We start from the raw sequence: 22,681 nt of genomic DNA, 5'->3' as shown, positions 1-22,681 counted from the left end.
ACAGGGAGTGAGGATGAACGCACAGCTGCCTATCTGTTACACAACTAGAGAGTGTCTGAGCACGACAGGAGGTGGCGTGACAGCGAGAGTCATGCAGTAAGAAGTGCATTTAATCACAGCTGACACCCGGGGAAGAGGCAAACCGTTGCTCACTGACTCAGAGTGGGGACGTCAGCTGATTAAGTCAAACAGTAAGGAAATGTTGCCTGTAAATAGCTCGACGTTTGTCAAGCGTGACCCGCGGCGAACCCGGGGCAAATAAAGTCTACAGACCTTGATGGCTTCCACGGTGTCGTACTTGTCCAGTTTGTTGATGTGGTTGGTGATGCTGGTGTTGAGCGGCGCGGCTGAAATGGGATGGATGACGGTGGCATCGTGCGACTGCTGCTGGTAGCGCTGGCAGTACGAGTAGACCAGCAGGGTGACCAGACAGCCAAGAATGGAGCTGCTGAGCCCCACGGCAATCATGTGGAAGAGGTTGAAGTCTGGAAGGAGAGCGAGAGGCTGCGGGTAATTCTCTGCTGATTCAGACGGCAGAAGCGCAATTGAAGCAGCAATTCATACGGTAACCACAGAGTGTCTTACAGTAAAAAAGACCCTTCTGTATCGCTGAAGAAAATAGATAATCTTTTGTTGCTGCTATTTTTTCCCCCCTTCTTTGTTTTGTGCAAGAAGAAAACAATCTGTCACGGAGATGACATGCTCTGTTTACACACTGTGTGCACGAGAAAAGAAGATTAAAGAAAAAATATAAACGCTTAATAGATGCTATTTGCTGTACCCTTTGCAACACTGTAACAGCTATTAGCAGCTGATAATAGCAAATGAGTCATCATTTAAGTACTCACTTAACCTTAGTCTTAACATAATAATACATTTAGAATTTGATGAGTGCTCAGAATATGATAGTTTGAAATTAGAGCTTTATTTATGGCAGAAAATAAGCATTAAAAAAAAAAAAGCTAACATAAGATCAGCTCTGCCCACCTTCTTCTTTCCTGCTTCTTGGATGTATTTACTTGAGAGTTTCAGTGCGGCTAAGCAGGATTGCAAAGCTATCTTGTTGCCCATGATACTGTACGTGTTTTCTGCCAGGTGCTATATCCCCCCTCTCTGTATCTCACCCCCTCTGTCACACACACATATAAATTACCTCCACAGCGCCTCTCCTCCTGACTGGAGCGTGCGATCGAGACTTCTGGCAAAGGAAAAAGAAACAACAAGAAAAGGCAGAGGTATCAGGGATACAGCCAAACACATATACTCTCCCCTGTTAGCATGACAAAGTGAACCCTTGAAGGTGAATGTGGGGATGAAAGCTGCGCTCAATACGGCACAGATTATCGTGAAAAACTCCACAAGCTAATCACAGCTGTGGCACCTGGAGTGGTTTATGAAAAGTATCAGCTCCCATTAAAGGAAATGAAGTACAAGACATTGCTAATGAACCCTAATGGACTACCTTTCCCATAAAATGGGATGGATGATAAGGTATAAAGGCAAATGGGCAATTCTACAAAGATCTGTGAAGGTACTCGTGAGTATTATACGCCCGCTAATTAATACAGAAAAGGTTACAAATCCATGTTTCAATCAAATGTTTATTCTGTCTGATAACTAATGATCCCTGAAGTTTCTAGACCCGGGGACTTTACTCGTGAATGGGTAGCTTTTGCAGACGCAGCCGTCCCAGTGTTCCCTGTAACACAATGTGAATAACATCAGCACAAGAATCCTCAGATAAAGGGAGAAGTTTCACTGATCTCCGTGTAGCAGAGATCGATACTTTTCTGTGTCTCACATTACTGGCTGTCGATAGGGAGATGCCTGTCTAAGCAGATGTCAATACTGATGGTGTGTGCGTGAGATAATGTGCATGTGGTTTTACAGTAAGTATGCTGAGGTTTTAAAAGGAAAGGATTTTCCTAACTTCTTAAAGCTCTGTAAAAACCTCCCTCTCATAATCATTTAACCCCTCGGTTCAGGAAACATCTTAAGATGTTTCCAACCACCATGAGTTGTTCTTAGGCGCATTAGCCATTTTTCTCTTCTGTCTTACTTCCATCCCATATCATGTTTGCTTTCTGCACCCATTGATCTTGTAAATTCTCTTTTGTGTCTTGCTTTTTTGCACATATTTGTGACATGACTTGCAATGCAACGTGTATGGCACTTTAATCAACTTCAGTTGTTTTCAAATGTGTTGCATATGCAAACTTGATTTGATTACTCTCAGCTTAATCCTATCTCTAAATCAAAGTAGGATTTTATCAACAATAAATAGACATTATTTTCATTTCATTTATTTATTTCACACTTGGAAATACAAGCTAAAATGGTTTTTAACCGGGATGAATGATCATCAACTAACCAGTTTGAGTTAGTGGGGTTACATTAAGCCCTGATTCAGAATACCCTCTGCTAATGTCGCAGCTTTGTCCTGTTCTTTGTTTTTTTATCAGTCGACAGGTAGCATTGAACTTGCCAACACAGAGCAGCCTGAAATCACACCTCTCTCTAGGACTGCCCAGCTTTAGGCTGCAATAAAAGAACAATGTGTTCCTTCATTTAGTGTCATCTAAATGGATCATCAGCTTGTGAGATTGCTGAATTTCCATTGAACATGCAGTTTTAATGACAATACACAATAAGTAGAAATCAAAGGCTATGTTAAGAACTCTTGAAAACATAAAAAGCTGATTGAAGAATAACCAGTTATTTTCCTGATTAGGACAATAATTTTTGGAAGATGAATCTCATTATTTTCAATATTTTAAACCTATAAAACGACCATCTAAATGAAAAGGTGCCACTGCTTTGGGTAGCTGTAGCTGTAAATTGATGGGACGGACTTCTAAGATTGCCCTTAGACAAAGAGGGCGGGATGTATTTGAGTGTATCCTTGAGACAAGTCCCAAAGCACAACAATACACCAAACAATTAATATGCTGCTGTGCTGCTGACAAGAATCTAATCAAGGTTTACTGAATGACAGCAACTTATAGTACAGTAAAATTAGTCTTTATTCTAACTACTGAGTCCTGTCCTATTTATGGGGGTCTATCTATGCATGATAAACATGAGTATTTTTGAATTGGGAGAGCAGAAACAGCTAAAAATCAAGACTGAACCTGAGAAAGGTAGTCAAATAAAATATAACTGCAGCTTATAAGCATGCCTACACACAAGCCTACCTAATATTAGATCTCGACTGATAATAATAAAGTGATACTGAAACTTCTGTCGTGCACGTATAGATTCTGTCGGTGAAGTTACGTATATTAAATAAACCTCAAAGGTGAAGACTCCTACAAACAGCTGTGAGCAAAACACAAAATGTCTTCTCCTATTTTTTTAACCTGTAGTACATTCAATGGCAAGAGAAGACATCTACTGTTATTTGATATGAGATTTGTTTAGGCAGCCTGAGACTGTGAGACGGAGCCTGACGGTGGGCGTCTCTGCAAGTTGGCAGCCCCGGTGAGCAGTTAGCTCCCTGTGTGCAATCAATAACGTCTATCTTATTTTCTTGTACCTAACATTCTGCTCAACTATTTTGAATTGACATTTAAGAAGTTGTTAATAAGTTGTTCACAAGTGGCAAAAACACTCCCACACGCTCTTGCCTTAACAGTATAACTATTCTCATTAGGAAAGAGCTTTCAACATTAAAGGTAATATCATTATTATGGAAACACCACATACAGAGAGGCAAGCAAAAATACCTCATTGACCGGATACAAACAGCATGCAGGAGCAATTTCTTCCATTTGAGAAATGCAAAACTGCTTGTGTAAGTGCTTTCTGCATGGCCTGACAAGACTCATAGGCTCATAATGAAACTAATACGGCAGCAGGATTGTTGGAATGGGTGGAGGGACTGCCCTTAAGTGTAGCACCCGAGTTCACGCCCCCACCTAATCACCTGCCGTACTCAAGAGTCCTTGAGCAAAATACTTATAACCCCAACCATCCACGAAAGCGCTGCCCTGTCGCTGAACCTGACCTCTGACACGAGACGGGTCCCTTAGAGGGATCAATAACGCATTTCATTATCATGGGATTCTTGCAAATGAACTCAATTGCTGCTGTGGGCATATGGTGGTGGGTAGTGAAGAGCGTGTGCGTGTGTGTGTGTTTAAACTTGTGTGTTAGGTCATGCATGATTGCCCAAGATTTTTCTACACAGGAAGGAAGGAAGGAAGGAAGGAAGGAAGGAAGGAAGTGTGTGTGTGATCACCTGGTATAAAATTGGAGTCAGGAGAGCACGGCCTGGTCTCGCTGCTGTTTCCTAAGCACTGGTTTCCAGTGGGGAAAAGGACATCACAGTGACGCACACGCAGCTGGGCGCCGCTGGAGTCACAGTGGGACCACTCTGACCAGCTGGACCAGCTCTCTGGAAACGGCAATGACAGCAAACCTCACACACAGCCTGCCCGATGGGTGTATGTGAGTGTGTGTGCTGCACTGGATGAGTATTTTAGTGGTGCATTGGGTGCCCTCTGAGGGGCTCAAAGAAACTAAAGAAAATAAACAATGAGCCTGTGTAGCTGCTTATCTTTAAGGTGTGTGTGTGAGTACCTGGACAAGGCTGCGTGTTGCACAGTGCCTCCTCAGTGTGAAGACCCAGGCAGATGTCCCCACCGTAGGCTGGCAGGGGGTTGCTGCAGGTTCGTGTTCTCATGTAGTGACCCCCTCCACACGTCACTGAGCACTTGGACCACGAAGACCAGCATGACCAGCTGCCGTCCACTAAACCGGGGATATCAGTGGCACATTTTTAATATAAATGTGAGGTGATATTATAAAGGCAGCAGGAAAGAGTCACTAAATTCTGCTGTTTCTGGTTTTCTAATAAAACGGTTGCTAAAAATGAGGGTTTTCATATCTCCGAGTCCTTTACAACAGACAGTTTCAATTGAAGTCACTCTAATCCATTTTGAAACACCAATGATTGATACACACGTACGAGGCACGGAGAACATGTGCTTGTGTCTTGAACTGAAAGAAGCTGGGCTTCACCCAGCTGTTACAGCAAAGGCCTGACCTCCCTAAACCGTTGGAATAACACTCTCTCCTGTGATTAATAAAGATAAATGAAGCATCACAGTCCGCTGCATGGCTTCTCTCTTCGTGTGATGCCAAGCCAAACAACAGACATTTAAAAGACATGAATATTCAGGCTATCAGAGAAGACGTGCTGCATAAATAGGTGGATGAATGGAGAGAACGAAGAGAGGGAGAAATAAAAGGAGAGGAATAAAGAGAGCAATAAAAATGGTGTAATCTTTACACATGAATCACAGCAGACGCAAATATCCTTTGCCAGTCATCTGGATAAAACCTCACTTCATTGTAGCAGAGAGAAATCCCCTTTTCGATTGCTTTTAAAGACTTGGAGATGGCTGGCAGCGCTGTGCAGGTAATTGAAGTTGCCGATGCTTTTTGTCATCTCGGTGTAATTTCTCTATCACAGAGTGACACATAAGTCGATCCCTGGCCCTCGATGACGGATCGTCTCATCTCGGGTGCAGACTCAAGAAAAACCTGGATTCATTTGTTTCCAAAGCAGATGGATTGTAGGCATTGCGCTTTACCCCCCCGTCTCCTCTGCTCCTTCACAGCAAACTAACCAAAGGAGGATTAAAGTTGGTCTTCCAGCCTGGCTTGGATACCTCGAAATAATATCTCACTTTGAGAGGGGTGCTAATTGAGTGTGCATTAGTATTCATTGCTGCTCAAGTCGTTTCCTTTGGGGGACAGGAGCGCAGAGCTGTTCATCAACATGTTGTAGCTGTGGTATTATTCCAGTCAACGTCCCAGAAAAAAGTGTACTACATGTATTAACACAGTGCAGGAAAATCAAAGCACATTCACCCAACGTTTCACTCAAGGGCCGAGCACCTGTGGCAACCTTCCTCCACGAGAAACCAAATCAGATTCTCTGAGATCCATCCAAAGTCCTCATCTGAGCTCGCAGCTGATAACAGCTTACCCTATTAGCGAGAATGGTCAAGCTGTTGAGGAGCTGAATGGTGTCTGCTTTCACTGAATGAATTAACAGGCTGTAAAAATAGTATAGATGGCCATTCACTCTCTTGTCTCTTTTGCTTGCTTACAGCCTGGCAGCAGTTATGAAGACAGATCGCGGGTGTAGAAGACGATGCGCCGATCCGGGCTTTTAGCAAGATAGCAAAGCCGTTCTCCAGGGGGGCTTGATTAATAATCATCCAAGACAACGTCCTGCTTGTCTGCTTACCGCCTTTGCAGGATACCAGGTGTGCTTTATGCCAAACTAAGCAGTGGATTTCCATTTAAACAGCTTACTTTCCTTGTCAGACAGAGTATTCTTTTAATTAGAAAGCTTCCTCTTGCCGTCTTCCACTAGAGGAGTGTTGAAAATGCATTGTCTCAGGGCTTTTCACAACAAAATAAGGCCTCCCATAGCTGGCAGCATAATTACCCAGGAATGTAATTACACAGTGGAGCGCCACAGGGATTGTCTCTTTGATTCTTGGCGTAAATTGAGGTCTTCGTCACACCTCTTATCTGCAACTGATTTCTTTTGTGGTTCCTGATAATTTGGTCAGTGATTTTGTCTTTGCACTTCTTATACATTAATCACACGAAAAACCCGACCACAACAAAAAAGCCGAAGCCCGAGTATCGTGTGGAGGAGTGTGTGTTTAAATGTGTGACTGAAAGTCTTTTTTCTTTTTTTAAATCGATGCATGCCTTTGTTACTATAAAATTAACTGAAATCCTCTCATGTATTTAACTGTACAGAATATGTTTGTGGATTTCTTACCTGGACAAGGGGTAATGTTACACTCTTGGTACTCCTGTGCCGGCCCCAAGCAGGTCTGACCTCCATAACGGGGCTCTGGGTTACTGCAGGTCCTCTTTCTGCTTCGGATTCCCCGGCTGCAGTCTCTGCTGCACTGAGACCAGGAACTCCAGGATGACCAGGCACCGTTTACCGTGTGGCTTGAGATCCTCCCCAGACGAAGCACTTCTCCTAAACAACACATGCAAGTGTGACAAAACTCTCATCAGTATCTAAAATTGTGGTATTGTTAGTGTTTCTCATTAATGAGCACTGCTGTTTGCAGGAAGAAAGCAGATGGCTGTTCTCACTTACTAGCATCAATGTGCGCATCTATTTTCAACAGCAATAAGCGGGCAGAGAGTCAATAACCACTCTTGACAACAGTGTATGTGCCTTTACTATTAGAGTTGGGAGCTACAAGCTTTAGCTCAATTTGTGCTGAAAGAGTCTGGACCACTTCCTGGCTTGTGGTGTTTTTCAATGACTTTCTGCTGTAAAGCAATTTGAGGGATTTCATCAAATGATAGGAGCTTCTAAAGGCTGTCAGTCTTAGTGTGCTGTCTCAAACAATGAGTCAGGAGCACAGATGCCAGTTTATCCATTCCCACTAATGTGTTTGAGTAATGCAGGTAGCATGGATCCAGGAATGCTGGTATCTTTTTTTTTTTGGGTAGGTTAGTCCCCCAAATCTGAGCAAACAGATTTGCTGATACCTGAAGGTAGAGCTGGGCGATAGAACGATAACGATATGTATCGCGATATAACTTTTACTGATAGAGAAATTAAGCTATCCCGATAGACCTCGCTGCTCTTGTCCTCAAAAAAAAAAAAAAAAAAAAGGTCAGCCAATCCAAATTAAGTAGCGCAGAGCCGAACCAATCACAGCCGCAGCGTCACGTCGCGTGACTTGTTACGTACAGCACAAGTGCCAAGCCGCACGTGTGTTTGTTTGGGAAGCAGCCAGCGGGTAATGGAGGAAATGAGTGTGCCGACTAGAAAAATCAACCGAGCGTGACCGAAGAGAAAACAGATGATGGTTCCAACGCCGGAGAGATTGTCGAACGGAAGAGCCATAGAAGTTCCGTAGTGTGAAGGTATTTCGGCTATTTCAAGTCTGACAAAAAACAGAGTAGCGTGCACTGTAAATTGTGCCGAAAGCAAGTCTGGAAATACAATAAACTGGTGCATGCGTCACACTGTGCGCCACGTTATTGTTTCGGTGAAATGAATTTCTACAATACTGTTAATTCTACTCTCTGCAGTGTTTAAATGCTTACATATACACACAGTCACTGTCCCTCCACACATACGACTCGGTTCTGCTTCTATGCCGCAGCTTTGTTTACTTTTTCCCACCGAGGCTTCTAGACTTCTGATTGGCCAACATTTCGGCACGGTTAGGAATCTAGCGCCACCTGCTGCTTTGGCATGTTCATAGCAGCGTTTTCCTTCATTTCTGCCTTTATGTGTGGACGGGATTATTTTTTAAAACAAAAACGGAAAATCTCCGTTTTCACAAATACCCGTGTACGTGTGGACGTAGCCTCAGTCTCTGACTGGAAGCGCTAATTCGTCATTCGGCTTTTGTCAGACTAAAGTAACTGTTAAAACTGTTTGAAAAGCTCAGCTATACAACAAGGAGAGATTGAGAATTTCCTTTTAGTTCTCAGTTTATTTGATATTGAAAAAAGTTAGTCAGTTTTGTCTGTTCTTCTGTAAAACAAACTAAGATTTATTTTTAGAATTAATATTTTGTTTCTAAGTGGAATTGACAATTTAGTAGTCTGTTTCGTTTGTTCTATTTTGAAACTTAAACGCTTTAGCGGCTGCCTTTTCTGTGGTTTGCAATATTTGCCTTTATTTATCTGAAAAAGTCTCATGTTCCTTAAGTACATCTACCCTGTTGAACTTATTATGGGAAATAAATATTTAAATAAAAACAAGCTGCTGATTATTTCACATTTTACTTGTGAGCAACGGCACATTTAAATCTTACAAATATAGTTATTTGGCTTATATCGTGATAGATATCGTTATCGACTGAAATGAAAAAAAACATATCGTGATATGAAAAAATCTCATATCGCCCAGCTCTACCTGAAGGATGATTATTAATTATAGTTCTTATGATGCCAACTCTATATGATGTCATCAATTAGCCTGTGATGTCCTGTTTGGAAGACTCAAATCTGTGATTTTGGTGATTTTAAACCAGACCAGAAGGCTGTATCTGAAAGTAAAGCAGCAGTAAAACAGTTAGTTGTTAGTCCTACTCTGATTTATTGTCTGTTTTACTCTACATGACACCATCATTTACAAATAGACATCATGCTCTAACAGATAGGGAAACTAGCAATTAAAATCACGAACTAAAAAGTTTTACTTAGGTCATAAATGAAGTGAGAAGTAGTGATTCTCCATAGATTTGGATCCAATTTGTCTTGTTTGTGCAGCCAAAGGAGACGGTCATAAGAAAGATTGCAGATTTAAGGCACTTTGATATTAGCATCACTTTTCATCTTTAACATACAGTCTCCAGTATTTCTCTACACATACAATGCAATTAGGTACAACGTATTAGGTGTTGTAGTCGCTTTAAATCAACAGTATTGGTAATTATTGGTTTTTTTTATCATGGTTAATCCACCGTTATGTGCAAGCTCTTAAACTGAAGTAATATTTGTAATGCTAAAATCCAAAATTTGTTCTTATCCATGACTTTTCAAATGCACTAATTTATAAAAGAAACAGAAACACATTAAAGCACATTATGATTTGTTATTTTATTAAGATGCCAAATCACAGTTATTTCCTTGCATCCCTGAAGAGAAAAATTAGTTTTAGTGTTTGAATGCTATGCTTGATTAATTTCTGAGTTCTTAGGGAAGTCCAGCGTGGCGGCTCACGTCTAGGCATAAAAAAATGTGAATTCAATTAGTTGTTTGTCTAATAAATGACACGTATTTATTAGTTTGAAACTTTTGACTTATTTTAAAGTATTTCTTATTTGTTTACTTTTATGACAGGTGCACAGAAAGTGCTGGAAGTTGTGTGTAGTTGCCTTCTTATTGGGACTTTGGTTGAAAAAGGTAAGTCATAAATCAGAAAGTAAGACTCAGGTGCCAAAAGGTTGTCACCAACTGCATCAGTATGTAACCCTCTGGTTTATGATCCAATATCTGTAAAACCAACGGCTGTCAGGGTCCTCACTCATTGCTAAAGCTAATTGGAAAATGGTAACTTGCAATACTAACACGATGACCACCGTAAACACTCCACCTGCTATAATCGGGATGTGCAAAGTCAGTGTGTGCCACACAAAACTCCTAGCATGACTCTGAGCAATGAAACTTTTAAACCTCTACAAACGCACATGCCACCAGAAATCAGCTACACAACATAACCCATGATTTTAATCTTCTCTTTAAAGATGGATTCAGCGAGAGCAGCATGCGCCCCGTCAACACGCGAACACGCTCGCTCATCAAACAACATCACTTGACTACTCTGTGTACTCTCATCTGGAATGAGTCGAATAGATGATTCCTAATGAAATATGAAACCCTAATTTCTACTAAACTGTAATTACCGCGCGCATTAATCAGCTCCTTGCTCTGAGAGAATGAGCAGAATGAGTGGAGAGAGAAAGCTTTTGGCATTTTTGAATGAAAAGAGCAAATTCGTCTGTTCGACTGAACGATAATCACTCAAACATCCGATGGAACTACAGTCACTGACCGAGCGCTCTTTTGATGATTCACTCCTTCAGAAAACTGTGCTGTGATTTTTATATTACTTTTTTTTCAGATAATAATGCAAATCTTCATTCAGTGCCTGCACCGGCATCATTCTGTGCTCCGTCTCGTTTTGCTCTTGCATTTAAATGAGCGCGAGGAGAGCGTATTAGGGCTTTTCACACAGACCGCAGATGCACATCTGGATCACGAATCTTAGCAATTCAAGCGTGAAACCTTCCTTTTGTGTCTGATTCTCCTCTTAATCTTTTGATTTTTCTTAATTATTATTATCTCATCTATTTTGCAGACGGCCTTTCTGTAACCTTCTCTTTCTCTCTTACTTCCTTTGCTATTAACCTCCTCCTACCTTTTGTCTTGCTGCTATCTCTCCGTCCTCCAGCCTGGCCTTGCTGTTTTGTCAGCATTGCTCTTTTCACTGACAGTTATCATGGCGCGACTGCTTTATATTCTCAGGGAGAAGAGAGTGTGTTTACTTAGTGCAAATCCTCAACCTCTTCATAACTACGGCTGACCTTGGCGGTGCACAGGCTGACTCACCCTGGCGTCAAGATGGTGTGAGTGCTGACAGGCCCGTCGAGGGCTCAAGGCCCCCAGCTCTTTATCGATTCTGAGCAGGAAGTGGCATGGACAGTCCCACCTGGCAGTATGACCCATACTCTTTATCAGCCTTCAGTAGCCCGGTAGACTGGACCACTGCACCAAGGGAGATGGACTGCTTCACATTAATGCTTCTCATATGTGCAAATATGTAGGCACACATTACAAGAGCGCTGCAGTCAAGACACACATACAATACAAGTATGTGCAAACACAGCCTTGGATTGTGTGTAACCCACAATACAGTATATATACACACACTGCACTTTGCTCCCTTTGCTTGTTTAAGCTTCTTGCCGGGGGCTGCTCTGATGTACTGTGCATATTGTTAACGCTACTTCACAGGAGCTGCCCTCCTGTCGCCAAAACAAACAGCTTGGTGCCCTCCTTATCAAATAGGTAGCGACTGGATCTATCGATCATCACAAGAACCACACACAGCCGTAGAGAATTAATCCTCACTCTCCTGACAGGCTAGGCTGAGCCAAAGCTAGGAAGGACACAGTGCAACATCCAATAGTCCCCACCGCAAAGAAACTAGGACATAAAAAAAGAGTTCCCTCCTCCCCTCGCTGAACCTCACACCCAGCTCAAAGGCAAATTGCACTGTAAACAAACTGGCGAAGTTATGTGTGTGTGGGATTATGGATGCTGCGAAAAAGAGCAATGGTGGATTTGTAAAAAAAGAAAAAAAATAGCGAGGCCGCGCAAACACGCAACGCCGTGCAATCGAATGCACCGTACAGTCAACTGTTAAGACAGAGATGGAGCTGAGATAACATCTGCAAACTAAAAAGACAACTCGGCTTCAAGATAGACAGATGTGAGAGGCAAACAGGTGGAAAACATTTGAAAAAAAGAAACTTTCAGTAGAGAAGAGAGATGAACTGTCAAGTTTTATCAGCACCAGAGTAAACCAAGACCACACTGGGAGAAAAGAGGAGAGGAGAAGTGCTTGTTCCAGCTTGTCCTAGATTCTGAACTGCACATTTACTCCCTATTACTCTTCCTCCCCCTCCGCCTTTACTTTCCATATCAGATCAGCAATGTGTCCCTGAGGAGGGACCCATTTCTTTCAATGTGTGTGTGCCTGCAAGTGTTTAGAAATGTATGGCCATTCGTACATATGGTACGAGTTGTAAAACCATAAAATTAGGGGCTCGGGCTGTTTGCAGCGGCACAACGTGGCCGTTTTACCTGTGCTGTCCTGACGTCTGCCGGGCGATGACTGACCCAGAAACCCCCTAGAGGAACACTCTCAAGGAAGAGGCAATTAAAGGTTTGTAAAAGTGCAATTAAAAAACCCACTCTTGAAGAGCGCGAGGAACGAGTGCACAAGTTCAGAAACACACACACACAGAAGAACATGGATTTAAATGCTAACTTGAAATAAGTAGACGGATTACTGAATGTACTAGAACGGGATGTTTCTGGAATTCACCTAAGTTGAATCCGGGGAGTTTGCCATGTTTTTATGAGGAGGATTAAAGACCCAACTTGCACCTTCAGAGAGCGGTGTCCTCTGCTGAAATACTGTCATCCCTACTTCCAGGTTTGATTACAGACTGATTTATCGGACTGAGGAGGTTTTATTCACGCTCTGTAATATTTAGGCTTACAAGGATACAAGGACTAAAAGCACATTATTCGACCTCCAGCATGTATAAACCACATTTATTTACTTTGTAGTGTTTGCAGGGTTTAACGTTTAAAGGGATTTCCAGGAGGTTAAACTTTATGGCTGAATTTCAGCGCCATTAACTTCATATCGTATTTAGTTTTCATCCCTGCCAACGTTTGAAATCCAAAATTTGAACCACACTAACAACCAACCTTGTGCATTTCACAGTGCCCATGCGTGTTTTTGTCTTTTTTTCTGAGGCTTTGATTTTCTGACAAGAAAGCTCTGCATTGAATCATAAGATTTGCAGCTTCTGACTGACAATTTGTCTTTGAATGTACCATCAAGGAGAGTGCTGGCAATTGTCTGTCTCAAAGTGCAACAATAAAACAACTATGACAAGAAGATTAGGGTAACTACAACTTTTCTTCAGTATGCAGGTTTCAGGTTTCACTTTTATACTATGAAAACAATTAACTGAAATAAACACCTTGTTGGAAGGTGAAAAACCTGAAGTCTGTAACTCTATGGCAGACTTTGGAAAACAACCATCCATCCATCCATGCATGCATCCATCCATGCATCCATCCATCCATCCCTTTTAGCTTCTTCAGGATACCAAGGCATTCCCAAGTGAGCTGAGTGTGTCCTGGATCTGTCCTGCAGTGTCCTTCTGGCAGCACATGCCCGAACATCCCACGTAGGAGGTACTGTTAAGATTCAAAGTTGAGGAAGGAGAGTACACACCACCCATGGTCCAGAAGGTCTTTGGTCAAACAATGATTTTAATGAACACACGTGTGGGAAGACAACTCTGTACGCAGACAGGAAGTAGTCTTCGACTTAATCAAAGCATGAACAGATATTTTATAGCATCAGGGTTTATTTACTGACGCCCCTTCATGCGTCACCGGTACATTTTATACATGGATCAGATCAACATCATCATGACTTTTCACCCAGAAAACCATCTTCTATTTTCATGGCTTGGTACTTTCCGTTCTTATCTTAAAATGAATTGTTCCTCTTTCTTGCCGAGACAACAAGAAACGGTTCCTCTGAATAAATTTAACTCTATGTGTGTGTGTCACGACCTCACATGCTCTTTCTCAATTCACCTGTTGCACTTCTGACCTTTTACCAGACCAGAAGCTCACTGAGACTATGTGTATGTCTTCTACTAAATAAATGTTTTAACCAAGAACCTCTACTAAAACCTTAATATAAAATAATCTGATATATAAGTGTTTTGTAAGCATGTATTGCAATTCCTTCTATGGCTCCAAGTCACTTGCACAATAGATTGTCCGAACATCGCGCCGAACAAAGCTTCCGACCCCCAATTAATTGACCGAGCTCCAACTCTTTAATAAGCACAGATATGCATTGTGTATAAAATAGTCATAACTGCTTAAGGCCTTCTTAAAGCTATCTGTTACATTGTTAAAGCCTCGTCTTAGCCTGCGGCTCAAAATAACTATCTGCTTTCACTTCTGCATACAACTTCCTGTCAGCCTGCAACTCAGTCCTTCTGAAAGAGACACTGTTTAACCCCTGAATGCAATATAAACTCCAGATTTTATTATTAATGCAATGGTAATGATGACAATTATTTAACTATAGCAGTAAAATAATTTCCCTTCTCGACACAGAAGATATCCTAGTTCCTCCTGAGTAATTGAGCTCCTCAAATTATCTCTAAGATCGAACCCAGACAACTTATTTCCATCATGTGTATCAGCAAGCTCATTCTTTTGGCCACCAAAACAAAAAGGTACAGCATCAAAATCACAGAAGACGCCACACCAATCCATTTCCCTAGACCTCAAGATACTAAAACTCCTCCACATGGGTCAGCAACTCACTCCTGATCCATTCCTTTTCCAACTAAGAGCCATGGTTTCAGACTTGGAGGTGCAAATGTACGTCCCAACCCTTTCAAATTCAGCTGCAAAACACAAGCAAGCTGGAGGTCGTGGCTTGTTGAAGCCAAAAGACCCACGGGACTTGCAAAAAGTAGAGAAGAAATCCTGAGATAAACTGTCCTCCATGCTCCAAGTATAAGTGACAGCAGGCAGCCCTGTGTCCAACACACACCGGGACATATATGAAATATACATCTTATACATAATTTACCTTTTTATGTTCTATATAAATCGTCTACTGACGAACATAGTCTCACAGTTGGTGTTCTAGCTCTCTTGACCAGATTTCTGTTTTGAATACAGCAGAAGGAGCACATATGAGGAAAAGAAACTCAAGGCCAGCTCTTTCCATTTATCACTCCTGCCAATACAATCACGAGAAACACAAATGTTCAGCTGGTTCTGCTGGCTGTTCTGGTGGACATCAAGCACATGGTTGTTGTATTTTAAAAAACTAAAAACACAGCCAATGCAACTCTCTATGATGGCCAACAAACAGTGTAAGAGGAAACTTATTTCTTTACCTGCACTGAGGAAACTTGCTACCATCAAAGAAAGATCCTTCTCCCTGATAATTTGCCTGGCTTTCTGAGGTAGCAGTCAGACCAGATAAAAAAAAAAAGGGAAATAAAGCTGAAAGTGAATCAATGTCAGAGAACACCGGCAAAGAAAAGCCCATCACTGAGCCTGAATGTGAGCACCCAAAAACTTTTCTTTTGTTGTTAAGCTTTATTGTTGAAAACTGTTTAGACGGCATTGTCAAAACCTTCGGGTACGATGTTTTTAAGAGCTTAGAGCCATGATTTCATGCAGACATGTTGTAGTGGCTTTCTGCCAAAAAGTAAAAAAAAGTGATTTTTAAAAAAAGAAATTCTGACAGGTGGTGTTTTTTTTAACCGCTTACTCTGGCTTCCTAATTTTGTTGACTCTAAATCACAAAAATTTGTGCCGCTCTGTAAAGCGCTGGGGCCGAAGGTGAAACAGGCAGCGTGTCACTGGCATCCCAATCTTACCCTGCAAATTTGGTGTCAAGTTAATTCCAATTAGGTTATGAACTTCATCTGACAGCAATCTGGAGGAGGGCACGGGTTACGTGCTTAGGTGAGGCATGACTGACAGGCGTACAGGGCGGGATCTTGCAACTAAGGCGACATCACTTAAAAAGTACACGGGAGCGTCACAATTTAAGCCATTCGCTGCCGTAGAGACACACGATGCAAATGAAGAGCCTCTTCCTTAAATGGATCAACTTATTACAGAAAATGAACACAGTACTCCACAATGACAAGCAACACAGGCCTTTGGAGGGGTTTTCGTATTTACATACCTCATTTACATAAGCATTCAAACCCTTCACTTAGTGAATGGTTAAAACATCTTTGGCAGCAATAACATCCTCAAGTTTTCTTGGGAGTGATACTACACACTTGGAACAGAAAGTTTCTCTCATTTTTCTTGGCAGAATCATTCAAGCCTGTCCCTGCTGAATGGGGAGTGTTGGTGCACAGCCAATTTCAGGTCTCTCTAGAAGTGCACCATTGAGTTCTGGTCCAGATTCTGACTGGCCGAATCAACAATATTTTCCGATGATGCTCCCGAGTTTCCGCATGGTTTTAGGCTGTTGGGTATTTAGAATGTAAACTTTTGCTTGGTTTTTATCTTTTTTTGCATCCATTTTTCCATCTGACTAGTCTCCCAGTCACTGTTACAGATTCCCACAGCATGATGCTGCCACTATTGAGCTGGTACTAATGAAGTGATGACAAGAGCATAGTTTTCGCTACACATGGAATCGTGGCGGAACAGTTAAATCCTTCTTTAATCAGAGCAGAGGATCTTGCTTCGCATGGTTTGAGAGCTGCCTTTTGGTAAACCCCAGCAGGTTTTCACATGCCTTTTAGTGTGGAATGGCTTCTGTCTGCCGACTCTACATGAAGGTCTGATTGGAGTAGTGCTATAAGGTTCTTGCACGCCAACAAAGGAACTCCGCCCATTAAGTCGGACGTCAATAGCCATTGCTGGGACTAAACTCTTCTTCAATTCCCAAACTCATACAAACACTGTGGTATCAAAAATGACCCAAATTCTTCTATCTTTAATAAAATAAAATGATCAGTGTGGCTGCTCTCTCAGTCAACAGAACACCTATGATGATTCATCCACAACACGAGGTTAGACATTAATGTGCTGCGTGGTTTTGATTACTCGCTATTAAAAATTCCTGATGCTCAGCTTTGTGTACCGATTCAAATCTCAGTTAGCCTCAGAGGGATTCTTTTCAGAAGCATTCAAATATTTGCTGTTTGGCAAACCACGAGTCCATAACCTATAGATACACCGTAAGATTTTGAAAAACTGAGTTTAAAGATGCGATGCACGTAAACGGTGCTAATAAGAAAGCAAGAGAAGCTGACAGTAATCACAGATTATTTTTAGGCGCTTGTTTATAACAAATAAAACGAGATACAAGTGTTCTTGAGCAATTTGTGTGCTACAGAAATATGCCTTGAAACAATATTGCCTCATAGGTCTATTTTTTTAACCTCCTGGCTTGAGTTTCAGTTTCTATGCACTAACAACTGTGCACCAGTGCACTCTAATCAAGTCAAGAAAGACCAAAATGGATCTATAACATTTCATTGCTATATTCACAGAGCTCCTCTGAGTCTGAACCCTGAACCTTCTTGCAACAGGTAACAGGTCTAATCGCTGCTCGATGCTGCTCGTGTAAAGTCTGTGTTTTCTGCATGCTTGCGTGGGTTTTCACCAGGTACTCCATCTTCCTCCCACAGTCCACAGAAATGACAGGTATATTGGCAAATCTAAATTTGTCATAGACATGAATGTGACTGTGAATGGTTGCCTGTATTTCTGTGCTACCCCTGCAACAGACTGGCGACCTATCCAGGGTGTACTCCACCTATGACAACTGGGACACACTCCTACGCCCCTCCAGGATCCTAAACTGGATAAATGGAAGATGGATGGATGGAATTAGATATGAAGCTTATGTGCAAGTTAAGTAAAGAAGATCTGTAGTCACTCATCTGCCTGCATCCTGGATTCTTTGCTGCTAGTCTCTTCATTACATTACTACCACTTTCCCACGCTGCCAATCTCAGTACTGACGTCTTTACTCTAGTCCAATCATCTTCTTGCCTGCCTTCTTTGAGCCAATCAGCTTCCACTCTGCGTGGTTTAAATCTGCGCTCTCTGTCATTTTCCTTCCACCTCATCCAGAAACTCAGAGCTCAATCCAAACCTCCACCTTCATCTTCACCACCACCAGTGTCCAGGGTCCTGTCCTAAATCCTATTTAGGGATTCCACTCTGACATGATAGGTCATTAGAGACTAATCACCAAATACATTTATTTCTCTATCTCAATGAATAATATTCAATTCTTCCAAATGATCTCGCCTCGCTGAAACAACAGCTGTTTTGTAGATTATTGTTGGTTCTCAGGATGTCGCACTCTTTCTCCATCTCTCATCCTTTGTGAAGACCTTCACGTCCTTACTTTATTCAGCAAAATAAGGAATGCATTCAATCTTTTTTACTATTTTGTAGCAGTTTCCCATAGAAACAGGCCTCTCAGGTACCAGATGTATGTGTTGTATAACTTTGTCTCTAACTAAACTGTGCGCTCTGTTGTTGGCTCAACTACTTTTACTCTTTTTGCTTGACAGAGTAACAGCCACATGAAAAGGGAGCATTGAGTGTAGGAAGAGAGCAAGAGAAATACCAAAAAGACAATAAGGACACTGGGTTGGTTGTCATCCGTCAGAGTCGTCCCTCAGCGCTGTCTTGTGTCTACTCAGTGCCTGCTCACGACATCCGTGCACAAGAACTAATCTCTCGTCCATGAGAGGGCCCTGGCCTTGATACCAGATCAGCTGAAGTGAAACACATCAGGCTGCTGACAAGCCACCGTTTCTCCCTGGGATAAAATGAAGCCATCACTCACCAGCACAAGCTAGCAAAATTACAAACTCACAACCTTCTTTCATCTTTACAGCACTTTCTTTTGCCTCTGCCTCTGGCTTTGTGTGATGCAAATGATAAAACATTTAAAGCAGCAGTGGTATAATCAAGCTTAAAAGCTTTTTTTTTTTAGCTTGATTATACCACTGCGTCACATAAAACCAGCCTGACTAACTTTTAACCAATTCACCACATGTACAGATTGAATTGCACAAGAATATCTGTTTTATCGACATATGGCTTTGCAGAAACCGTCATTTAAAATTAAAAGTGCAGTGGGCTGGCCTGTGGCAGCACAGACAGCGAGTAATAGCTACGAAGTCTTTTACATTAAGCTGACTAATGATAGAAAGCGAGCTGGTTTCAATCCTTGCCACAGTGGGAGGGTTATTTCCAGTTTTATGTCAAATACAGGTGGCTGCTTGATTGGTGAATAATTGACGGAACAAAAAAACACCGCCCCCGAACACAGAGAGTGCAGTCACAGTCCTGAATGGCAAGCAGCCTGATATCTGGCAAGACTTAAAGGGTTGTGTTGTGGTTTCAGTCTGTTCAAAAATCTGAGAAAAAAGCAACACAGTAAGGAATTACAGAAGAAAGAATGCAAGCAAGCTTTATTAATTCCACATAGGTTGTGTCGTGCTGGGTTTTGTCTACCCCTATTTGTGGAGCATACATGAAACCAAAGAGGGCATGCCTTCTCATATATTTGAGCAATGTTAGCAGCTCTGTCTGGATTTTTATTGGTTGTGGGAAAGAAACCCCAACCAAACTTAAACATGCTCCGCCACTCTGTGTTCCTCCGCCACTGCCTTGTTTGAGTTTTGGACGAAATGGATTCTGGGATATTGCATTTAGTCATTTCGAGCTGATTGGAGACCAAAACAGCCAATCAGATTTTTTGCATCCGAGTCTGTGATAGGCTGGTTTTAGTGCACAAATATAACGGTGTACTGAAAGAGTTGAGCACGCTTGGGCAGAAATGTTGAGAGCGCGAGCAACACATTGCGAGCAAGCGCAAATGCAAAAACTGAGTGAGGGGCTGCTTTTTTGTGTGTGTGTGTGTATGTATGGATAATAGCAAACACTGAAATACATTTTTTGCACGCAGCAATGAATTTTGTTCACTCAAATTTAGCTTTTCTTCGCTCAAAATAAATTTCTCCTCAAAATGCAACACTTGCAGCTGCAATTTTTTTTTTTTTCGTGCGCTCAGAATAGTGGCACAAAAATAACGCCATAAAAATTCTCTAGTTTCAAGATTCACTGTGTTGTTCTTACTGAAAGTTCCTATATCTTACTGAAATGTTGCTCTGTAGCTTATTGTGTCTTATTTTAAGTGCAATGAGATCATTTTGACTAGAAATAAGACAAATATACTTGGTAGCCTTTGAGTTTTTGCAGTGTATACTGGAATGCAATAGCATTGCTTTACTCCTTTGTCCAAAAATGGATCAGCTACTTGCGGATACTGAATTTTAATTATAGAAGTGGCACTGTGGTTGGCACTTTTGCCTCGCAGCGGGAAGGTCCTGGGCTCAAAACCTGGCTGGGGCCTTTTTGTGTGGAATTTGCATTATTTCCATATGTCTGTGTGGGTCTTCTCCAGATACTACAGCCTCCTCTCGCAGTCTGAAGACATGCATGTTGGGCTAAATTGACTGTAGGTTTGTGAATGCGAGGCAGTCTGTTGTCTGTCACTCTGTGTTTTAGCCCTGCGACAGTTTGGGGACCTGAGCAGAAAAGAAAACTACTAGACATAGTTTCCACGCATTAAAAAATTTGAAGTTACATTAAAAAGAGAGCTGAGGAGGCTTACATTATTAAACAGCTGGTGTTTTTTTGAACACACCTCTAACTGGGGCTCCTTTAGATGCCACTGCAAATCCTCTGCTAGCTCATGGGCGAGTGGGGTAAAGTGTGTGAGCCCTCGCTGACCCTCTAACAGCCTGTGGCCCCAAGCAGTTGCCTGATGTGGTTGTTGTTCACAAGCTGCTGTTATGAAAAAAACAATCCTGGAAGCCATCCTTGATTTGAATTTGCATTGAATTTTCTTCCTTTGCCAATTTCCCACCTCTCCCCCAAGCAGTTTTGGCACAGTGCTTAACAAACAGACACACAAGCAGACAAAACAGCATTTCAGGAAGCAAAATTCATGTCTGCAAAAAAGGACCAAATGATTCGGAAAATTAAGAATTCCTGCGTTGTCATTTGTGAGGTATGAAGTTATTATTTTTTAAGTGCATACATGCCATTTGGGAATGGAATACGAGACATGCACTGTAGCAGTATCTAAAGGTTTTGGGGGCATATCTGTGACACCATCAACTGTGCAAGGCTTCTACAGTGTGCTTCCATCCATAGAGAAGCAGATGAAAAGCAGGGGTGTAGGTATGTGTATGCACTAAACATTAGGATATACTGTATGAACAGGAGAGGAAATCTATAGATTTTATGTTTTGCTTTTGAAAAATTAAAAAGAACTTCATGTTTAACACTTATATGTATCCAACTGATCAAATGTTTGGCTTTTCATTCAGCCATGTAAGATGTGAAAAAGAAGGAAAATGACTACAAGAGCTACGAGACTAATAAATGGGTGTACATGACAAGAGAGGTCTTTAAATCACCACAGATCTTAAGTAATTAACTCATCGCTATCATTAAGCTACGATCACTGATATGAAACAAGTCAGTATGTTACATAAAAGCTCATTGTAAATGCTTGGTTAAATCATATAGTCATAATTTGTCTCTCGTAATAAAGACAGATAGCGATCACGAGGCAACAGTGAAACAAAGACAGAAGGAAGCTGCTAGGTTGGCTCCAGCAGCAGTTTTATTCCCCCTGTATTGACAGGGGATTAATTTCTTCTTATCTGTATGTCCGTGATAACACTTCCAGGTGTGTGCCAATAACATCTGCCATGTGTCTGAATATAATCCAAATCAGGTATATCTGATGGCTGTGATGCACGAGTGTACAAACACAGTGCCCAGGAGGAGGGCGGCGGAGAAGATCTTAAACAACATGGAAAAGTGGGCTTTTTATTAAATTGCAGGGAAGTGACATTAGTGTGACAGCAAGGCGGCAAGTGAGAGAAAATGTTCATGCACTGACTTCAAAAGAGAATATCCAAACAAGAACATACCTAGCAGTACGAAAAGGTTAGTTCACTTAAAAATATGTGTAAAGAGAATGTTTATATATAGTGTGTGAAAAAGTGGATACATACATTTTTTAAAAAGGATTTATATTCAGTTTTAAGCTGTTAAGTCAGTAACAGCAACATGTTAATTCTTTAACAGTTTGGAAATCTAATTTGTTGACTTAAGTCCTTTTCACATCGAAATGGCATGAATGCACTGACATCTGTGGTCATCAGTTAACACGAGCAGGCGTTAACGGTTGATCCTGTTAAAGACTGCAAAATGGTCCTGACCGAACGCTGCCACGCACGTTATCCGTCTCATCATCCTTGGAGATTTCACACTTCTGACAGATTTCAGCTTGCTCTTTCTATGAATGGGTCTCAGCACTGTTTGGTGGCATGAGCCCTTTTAATGCAAGTATGTAATCAGCCAATCAAACTGGTTTCTTCAACATGACAGTGAGTTCAGCCTCCGTAGTCACCAGATCTCAATCCCCTAGAGCACCTTTGGGACGTGATGGGAGATTGGCATCTTTTTTTATTTTTCCCACAGAGAGTTATGGCAGAATTCTGAAAGCAAAAGGATGAGCAGCTCCATAGTATAATGGTTAACACATTCACCTAATATATGAAAGATCACTGCTTTGAGACTGGGAGGACACACAAATCCCTGGGAGAGTTGTGTCAGGGAGGGTATCTGGCATAAAAACCCACAAAATCAACCTTTGGATCCATCTGCTGTGGTGACCCCGTTTGAATCAGGGAGCAGCTGAAAGAGGCTTGAAGGCAAAAAGGGGTCCAAAAGTGGCTCCAAT

At 41.7% G+C, this 22,681-nt stretch overlaps 1 protein-coding gene across 4 annotated transcripts in view; it reads right to left on the bottom strand.

Annotated features, from left to right (window-relative positions):
• The window catches only part of sema5a (sema domain, seven thrombospondin repeats (type 1 and type 1-like), transmembrane domain (TM) and short cytoplasmic domain, (semaphorin) 5A), a 178,095-nt gene that overhangs the window by 6,336 nt on the left and 149,078 nt on the right, over positions 1–22,681 (bottom strand). For all 4 annotated transcript variants that reach the window (XR_014278853.1, XM_082546503.1, XM_082546501.1 and 1 more), the window contains exons 17-21: positions 6,809–7,018; positions 4,582–4,752; positions 4,241–4,396; positions 1,154–1,198; positions 274–485 (exon numbers count right to left, since the gene is read on the bottom strand). Coding sequence is in view for 3 of the 4 variants with exons in the window: in XM_082546503.1 (XP_082402629.1) it covers positions 274–485; positions 1,154–1,198; positions 4,241–4,396; positions 4,582–4,752; positions 6,809–7,018 (794 nt within the window). In the remaining variant the exon portion in view is untranslated. The remainder of the gene's footprint in view (positions 1–273; positions 486–1,153; positions 1,199–4,240; positions 4,397–4,581; positions 4,753–6,808; positions 7,019–22,681) is intronic.

Source organism: Aulonocara stuartgranti, assembly GCF_965226115.1.
Source record: "Aulonocara stuartgranti genome assembly, chromosome: 9".
Classification (NCBI taxonomy): domain Eukaryota; kingdom Metazoa; phylum Chordata; class Actinopteri; order Cichliformes; family Cichlidae; genus Aulonocara; species Aulonocara stuartgranti.
Note: the sequence above shows the minus strand (reverse complement) of the source record. Positions and strands in the feature narration are given on the sequence as shown.